This window comes from Camelus bactrianus, chromosome 22 (genome assembly GCF_048773025.1).
Source record: "Camelus bactrianus isolate YW-2024 breed Bactrian camel chromosome 22, ASM4877302v1, whole genome shotgun sequence".
In the NCBI taxonomy this organism is placed as follows: Eukaryota; Metazoa; Chordata; class Mammalia; order Artiodactyla; family Camelidae; genus Camelus; species Camelus bactrianus.
In genome coordinates this window covers 8727447-8735533 of record NC_133560.1, presented here as the reverse complement: position 1 = coordinate 8735533, position 8087 = coordinate 8727447, and the positions used below count along the sequence as shown (strand labels likewise).

The window sequence follows — 8087 nt, the reverse complement described above, 5'->3', positions numbered from 1 at the left end:
TACTATTTAAATTACAACTCCCAAATCTTGAATGATGTAACCGACTCAGGTCCAAATGCTGCTTCTTTTTTTCTTTTTTTTTTTTTTAATTCAGGACATCGTGTGGAAGTTACTTAACATGACAGAAGGCAAGCGGACTAGACTGGCCCAGTAGCAAGATCTCAGAGGGGTTTCTCTGAGCTGTAATGCCTGTCGTTCCCTCAACCCCCTGTAAAAACAAACAGGTTGATTATGTCATGTTTCTATTCAGGAAATCTCAAGGAAATCCACAGAGGTGCATCTAATCTATATAATGCTCCCATCTCATGACCCACTGGGTTAGTCCCTTCAAATGACCACAGTAACCAGATCGTGCAGAACAGCAGGTCTCAGTTTCAACAGCCCAGAGCTGACCTGCCATCAGCTCATTATCCCTGAAACAAATTCTGCAAGGTAAGCAGGCTTCCCAGACTAAAACACCGCAGACAGATTGATGTAGTCAGTATCTAGCGGAAAATTAATGCAATTGTTTTAACCACACAGATGTAAAAAGCTACTTGCTTCCACAATACCAGATAAACACAGCAAAAGAGAGTGGTGTCGGAGAGAACTGCAAACCACATGCCCTCTAAACGTTGTCTCTATCTGCTTCAAGCAAACATGTAAGAATACAAATGCCTAACAGCTCCATTATTAGTAATGCAATAAATATTGGAGTCAACTCCTGCGAAGTACAGATCCTGCCAATTATCAGTGGGCCCAACATCTCAGGACTCAGGGTGTTTATAGACATTAGCTTCATTTAAACACCTCACAAGGACCTGCATGTTTATTTCCATTTCACAAATGGGCATACAGGCTCAGAGAGGTACAGACATTTGTTTACTTTCACACAGCTTGAAAGTGGTAGCTGTAATGTGAACCCACGGTCATCTGAAACAAAGCCTGGGCTTTCTGCATTCCAGGTCCGCATGGTTGGACTGGCTCCTAGTGAATGGAAGGATCAAGCTGAAATGTTGCTGGTTCAGACCTGGGGGAGGAAGTCGTGATGGAGCCCCCGGAGAGTGCAGAATTCAGAAAAGTCCCTGAGATTGGACTGCATATCAGTTTGTTCAAGGGACTCCTTCCATTGAAGAAGTTAATGCAGAGGGTTTGTTCTTCCCATTTAATGGATCAGGACAACTGAGACTCAGAGACCATGACTTGCTTAAAACCTGAGGAAAGCCAATGGCTTTCCTGCATAAACTCTAAATCTACCAACTGGAGCCCAGAGCTCAGTGTCCCTTCCTTAACACTTCCTGTTACTCCATCACCGTTAAGAGTTGTGCATCTGTGGGACCAGGAAAGGCGTCTTCTTAGATGGAAAAGGAAAAGAACACCTCTTTTAAATGGTCTCTGTCTTGCTAAAGTGTCTCACGTATATTTAGCATTACGAAGGCTCTTACTGATAGTTAAATGAAATGTCATAACTTTAATTTTGCTTTCATAGTTGTAAATTATATTCTCAGAAAGAGTCTGTCAGTAAAATCAACATTGCATAAGATACCCTTTATCCATCCAACATGCCAGGAACCCGAAATACCTTCTCATTCCCAGTGGACTGAATTTGACAATTATTTAATAGGATTCTAGACGTGTCTTTATTTTTCACTCTGCCAGGGAAATAAATGGTGAAGGCTTTTGTGCCTTGTTTCGTTGGTTGGACAATGACAACCCTGCGCATCGCAGCTGATGTTGCCGGACTGTTAATTAAAGAACAAAATTAAACTGAAGAGAATAAAGATGTGCAGAAAGTTAGGCAGCAGAAAGAAAAGGCATGATGCTTTATGGGAGCTCATTCTAGATATGTTCATTATATGCCAAAGCCTGGGGAAGGCAAATATGGAATTTAAAAAGACACCATCTGTTGTGTGATATTCCACATGATAAACTTAACCCTTAATTTCTACATCACCTGCTGTTCAGTCATTCTCCTTCTTTGAGATGAACAACAACAACAACAAAAAAAGAAAAAACACAGGACGGGGGAGGGAGGTTAGCACATGAAGTAAGCAGGTTTGGCAGAATTGACAGATGTGCCCTGTAAGAGTTTTTGCTAAGCCCAGCAATCACACCCTATATATTTCCTCCAGAAATTAATTCTCGTTATAGTTTACTCTTAAATACTACACATACCGTGGTTGCCATAAATGTGCACAACAACACACAGCAAGCTACAGTCTTTTCTGTCATTTTTTTTATGTTATTTAAAAATCTCTGGGCTCTTTGAAAGAAAAAGCAAGGATTTTAGAAATCTTTCAAATCTGTGAAATGAAATGTAGAGTAATTCCTGAAGCAAAGAAGGATTTCGTTTTAAAAAATATATTTTTTTGAGACAGAAGGAAAACAAGAGTATGTTTCAAACAAGCCCAAATCAACTCCCTGTTTAAATATTCAAAGGCAACACAACACGTGGCATATTTAACAGGAGAAACTGCCACTAACAAGAAAAAAAAAAAAAAGCAACGTATCCTTGAAAATGCCCATGTTTTCTTACGTGTAGATCTGAAGTATTGTAGTTTTTAAAGCCCATTAACAAATGCAGCACAGTTCATTCAGGGTTGATTTGAGTTCACAAAATAATTTTATTATATGTAAGAAAGCATACAGGCAATAAAATTAAGAAAACATTCACAATGCATAAATAACACAGACCTGATGCAGGAGATCGTTTTCAGTAAATATCTTTCTTGTTACCAATTTCATCTAAATGTTAAGTAAATTGCTTATCAACAAGAATACTTTGTAAACATTTCCAAACAATTATCTTGAAATGCCCCGCATGAATTAGCATTTGGTGACGGAGACTTATGATAGTTTTTACAGTCCGGGTGATGACACAGGAACTTGATGCCAAAGCACAGAGGAGGGCTAGCGTTTGTCAAGAGATGCTGATGGCTCTGGGTTGCTTAGCACACCCTGGGAGAAGGGGGTCTCCTGTTTCCTCCACCAACAGAAGTGTCTTACTGAAGGATGATAATGAGGCACTGTCTGTTAGTTAATATGCCAATAACATTTAGACTTTAAAAAAAAATCAATTCTAAGTTCAGATTAAAGAACTAAACAAAGTAGCCCCACTGAGCGTTTTGCTTTGACCTCTTAAGGTGGAGATGCAGGATTGGACCTCCATCCATTGGTGAGACTGTTGTGACACAAAAGTTAAGGAAACTCACTGTCTTCACCACACATATCTAACCAGGACAGCCATGTATTTGGTTCAGAAAAGCTCTGTGGCACAGGAAATGAGAAAAGACGGTGAGGATTAATTATTTTACATAAATACAAAGTGGCATATTCTTTTTATTACCATCTAAGATCATAAATTTCAAGTTGCTTTCTTCTTAGGCTGTCTTGTATTTCAGATATTTACAGAACTACAAATCATCCTCCTGGAAAAGTCTTTGCCACTTAAAAAGTCTTGAACACAACAGTAGTTATGCTTTTTTAAATCTTTCCAAATCTTTTTAGGGAAAAAAAAAAAAAACCAATCACAGAATTTGTCAATTCTCACCTCGTATTTATTTGTGCCAATGAATTTTAAGGAATCATCACAACTTCACTTTCTATTAGGCTTTGCTGTTTCTGGAAGTGATGCATGAGCATTTAGAATCTCAGAAAGTCTGTGTGTTTGTTTCATTGGCTTATAAAGTGCTAGTTAAATGGATGAAAATGCAATTGTAAGATCTCAGATAACTCACTAGTTTAACCTATTAAATATGATAAATATAGATTTATTTTAATAAATTAAAAATATCCATATAATGCAATAAATAAATAAAACCAATATCCACAAAGCATCAGTTCTGGGGGGGAAAAATCCCATTCTTACTGTAAGGCTCAATTATGTTTTAGGAATAATTTATGAAGGCATGCACCTACCTTTACACTCTGAAACCTTTGCTTGGACCAGGGTTAGCACCTGTTTGTACACAGCAAACTCAACCCTTCTCATTTCCTTCCCGAAAATGTTTAATTTTTAAGTGAAGCTGCTCATTTGTTGAGTCTTTGCCCTATTTTTTAAGTCCTAAGATAAGAATCAGTTTCTAAAAATAATTTCAGAGCCAAAGACACGTCCCTTATGAATGTTCTTTTCACATGTGTCCTTTGATTCACTACGGACAACACAGAAAACACACTGGAATGTATTTTTGAACGTAGTTAGTTGTGTGTTGAGGGAAGGCAGCCGAGGATGGCTCCTTTGACGTCTCAGTCTCACCACACTTTAGTTTCTTCACCGCGAGCCCCTCCTCTAGCTTTTGGGATGAGCGTGTCTGTCAGGATTGCCCTCGGAGCTCAGGTCGGGTGCTGTCCATTTTGTGTGATGGGCTGGATCTTCTCTAGGGAGACGTCAGTGTCATAGTCCAAAATGACAGACAGGGCTGGGGACAGCTTCTCCAAGGGCTTGGCTATCCCACCTGCCTCCTCCTTCTTCAGGTCCTCAGAGGAGCCCACGGCATGCGGGATCAGATAAACCAGATTGCAGTCCTTGGAGATGGAGCCTCGAGGCTCGTGATGGCTGGAAAACACCACGGCCCCATTGTTATTAATGCTAACCGTCTCTATGGCGTTGCTCGTCGTCGGGCAAAGCCTGTAGCATCCTAGGAGGGTGGAAAATGCCTTCCTAAAATCAGCATTAAAGGCGTAAATGATGGGGTTCAAGGAGGAATTAGCCCACCCAAACCACACAAACACATCGAAGGTGATGGAATCGATGCAGAAGGGCTTGGTCTCCCCAGACCCACAGAAGGGCACCACGCAGTTCAAGATGAAGAAGGGAAGCCAGCAGCACACAAACACCCCCATGATCACGGACAGAGTCTTCAGAACTTTAGTCTCTCTTTTGAAGGACATCTTAAAGGAGCTCTCCGGCTGAGGACACTCCACGGGGTTTCCGTTACCTGCAGTGGTCTGGCAATTCTTGGCATGGACTGCTGCCCTCTCCAAGGCCGAGATGCGCCGTATTTGTTTCTGGGCAATCCTGTAGATCCTGGTGTAGGTGACAATCATGATGGCCACGGGGATATAAAAGCTTATTAAAGAGGATGAAATGGCGTAGGTTCTGCTCAGGCTGGAATCACAGTTGTTTGCCGTCTTGCCCAGGGAAGTGGCATTCCCATCAGAGAGGCTTGTGGGTTTTGCCTTGTGCCAGCTGAACTGCACTGGGATGAAGGAGATGAGGACCGACAAAGTCCACGCCACGCCGATGAGAATGAAGGCTGCCTTGGGGGTCATCTTTCTCTCATACCGGAAGGGACTAGAGATGGCCCAGTACCTGTCCACGCTGATCACACAGAGATTGAGGATGGATGCAGTGGAGCACATGATGTCAAAGGCCACCCAGATGTTACAGAAGGACCCGAAGGGCCAGAAGCCAGCAATCTCAGCCACCGCTTTCCAGGGCATGACCAAGACGGCCACCAAGAGGTCCGACACAGCCAAGGAGATGACGAAGAAGTTGGTCACCTTGGACCGCAGGTGTCGGAACCTGATGACAGCGGCACAGACCAGCGTGTTCCCCAGGAGTGTGGACAGGATGAGCAGTGACAGGAAACAGGCTGTGAGGATGCGGAAGGAGAAGTCCCTCTCCACCACTAGCCCGGCCCCGTCCATGGTAGAGGTGTTCAGAGTCCTCATCTTCCGGAGGGAGAGCACAGAAGGTGCTTGGACACCTGTCAAGTTCCTAAGCAGGGATCAGGGGTCAGTCAGACCTGGAGGAGTCCTGGTTAGCCAGGCAGCCCCCTGGAAGTCCCACTTGCTCCCCTGGGTGGAAGAGCTCACCAGCATTCCATCAGAGGGCTGCGACAATTGTGTGGCAGGAGCCTGCCCTCCGCAGTCCAAGTCGGCCCCTTGGAAGGTCCCTCTTGCTCTCTGCGACTGTCTTCTGACTCCTTTGCTCCAGGTCACTGTCACGGGGACCAGCTGGCCCTTCAATTCCCCGTGGAAAGCACTGACTTTTTAGCATATTCTAAGCTATCGACCCAGAGACTCCCAGGCCTCTGCCAAGCTAGTCAGCTGTAGTCACACTTCAGGGCTGTTGCCTCTCTGGTGATGGCAGAATTCTCCTCTTCTGAGGCGCAGCTGAAAATACATGCCTTGCTCCTCCAAGCCCCTGGCTCCGCCGCCGCAGCTCCCCTAGAAAGCAAAGAGAAAGGAAAGGACGTTTGCCAAGACTTGAGTCGATCGTATCTTTACTGTCAAGCCCAATCCAGTTCCATGAGAGCCACCTACCTTGCCTTGGGGTGGTCTCTCTCAAAGCCCCGGGGGCTCGGGGAGCCGGCTTCGCGAGGCGCCGCGGCTGCGCAACGCCCAGGAGGCGCGCCTGAGTGCTGCCCGGCGCGCGCAGCCCGGGGTCCGCTCCCGATGCGCACAAATCACCGGGGCGGGTTTGGGGGAAGGATCCTGGGGCAATTCCACAGAGAGCTGGCGCTGCCCCACTGCCTGGAATGGCCAGAGATGGTTCAAAGCGGAGGAAACCCGGGAAAAGGGCTCCCGGGCGCTCGGCGCATCCTGGGGAGAGGGCGCTCTCAGGACCAGTCACTGGGGCCGCTTCTTTCCTTTGCTTCCCTTCTTCTGGAACCAAGTGCCCGGGCGCCCCTCGAGAGGCCTCTAGTCCTTCGGGGAAGAGTCCTGCGCCTCCCTGCGGGGCTGCCCGCTGCCTCCCAGGACCCCGTGGGAACACCAGGCAGAGAGAGCCGAGCTGGCACCGGCAGGCGCACGGGCCAGCCCGGTTCCCGCGGGGCACAGCCCACCCCGCCCCCGCGTCCCCTCCCCTGCCCTGGAGGCGGGCTTCGCTTGACAGGCAGAGTTGCGAGCGACAGCCGCACGTGGTTCCCCTGGATGGTGTCGCGGGCGAAAGGAGTGGGGGACGCCCAGGTGAGCACTCGCCCGCGCTGGCTTACCCCCGCCAAACCCCGGGCCCCCGGGCCCCGGGGCAGCACGCGACAGGGGCCCGCGAGAAAAAATCCGATGTTAGAACCTCAAGTGAGCCCGAGCCGCCTGAAAGCAAAGCTCTGCTCATCATCCGACGCCTCCTGGGGTCCATCCACCCCAAGCCCTTCCCACACACCAAACAGAAAAGGGACCTTGCCCACTCTCCCACGCCCGCCCCGGCCGGATCTGCGCTGCCTCCAAGTGCCCCCAACTAGGGTGCGACGTGCCCCGCGGGCGCGCATACTCACCGCTCACCGGGAGGGCTCCGAGCAGCCGCGCGCCTGGCCGGTGCGCCCCGCTGCGCCCCGAAGGCGCTCACTTGGCGCTCCGCGTGGGTAGCGGGCGCGTCCACGGCTGCGGTCAACGCCGGACTGCGGCCGGTGCCCGGCCCCGGGCGAGCGCCCCAACCCCGGCGCCACGCGCTCGGCAGTCCCGGGGCGCCCTCTGCCGGCGGCTTTGGCTTCCAGCGCCCCGACTGTGCCCTCGCAGGCACCGACCTCACCGGGACTGGCTTCCGCATCCACGCGGGACCCGCGCCTGGCCCCCCTCTCTTTCCCTGTCCCTGAATGCCAGAACCTGGGAAAGGGGGCTCCTCTGCTCGAAATTCCCTAAAAACTGACGAGGGTGAAAAATCCCTTTTGCTGCCACTGCATTCATTGAACCAGTGTATTTTCCTGAGCGCTCACTACATACCGAGGGACAGAATTATTAGCAAGATGCAAGGCGGACTCTCAAAGAGTAAACCGGCGAAAACTGGCGTCTACTGAGCAACGTCTGTGTCCCAAGCCCACGTCTTCTGTCGTCCACCCCTTAAAGAATTCCTCCTCTTCGGCCTGCGCTTCTCCACTTTGCCCGAGTGGAAAATTAGGATCGGAAAGGTGCTCAAAGTTACAGGGCTAATGCGGGTGCCGGCTGCCTGACTCCCACCTGCGTGTTCTTTTCACCTCCACGTCACTGCCTCCTGGGAATTCAAGAGTCTATCGCGGGAGCCAAGGAACTAAATAATTACCCCCAGAGCTAACATAGAGGAAAGGACAAAATGGAAGCAAGAGGGCTGGGTGGAGATTGCCCCGACCCCCTCCCCTGCTGCCTCGGGTGATACCTGACAGGTCAGACTTCTAGCGAATTTTATGTAAGTG

General features: G+C 48.6%; 1 protein-coding gene across 4 annotated transcripts; it reads right to left on the bottom strand.

Annotated features, from left to right (window-relative positions):
- Positions 1-2561: 2561 nt before the first annotated feature.
- Positions 2562-7356, bottom strand: DRD1 (dopamine receptor D1). 4 transcript variants are annotated; one of them, XM_074350270.1, is made up of 4 exons: positions 7197-7356; positions 6247-6525; positions 5797-6150; positions 2562-5698 (listed from the first exon to the last, which is right to left on the bottom strand). In XM_074350270.1, exons 3-4 carry the CDS (start codon positions 5805-5807, stop codon positions 4312-4314), a joined length of 1398 nt encoding a protein of 465 aa, XP_074206371.1. In that variant the 5' UTR covers positions 5808-6150; positions 6247-6525; positions 7197-7356; the 3' UTR covers positions 2562-4311. The 4 variants fall into 4 exon arrangements, with proteins under 4 accessions (XP_074206371.1, XP_074206370.1, XP_074206372.1 ...); XM_074350269.1 differs by having other exon boundaries at positions 6247-6670; positions 7197-7354; XM_074350271.1 differs by having other exon boundaries at positions 6247-6456; positions 7197-7354.
- Positions 7357-8087: the final 731 nt, after the last annotated feature.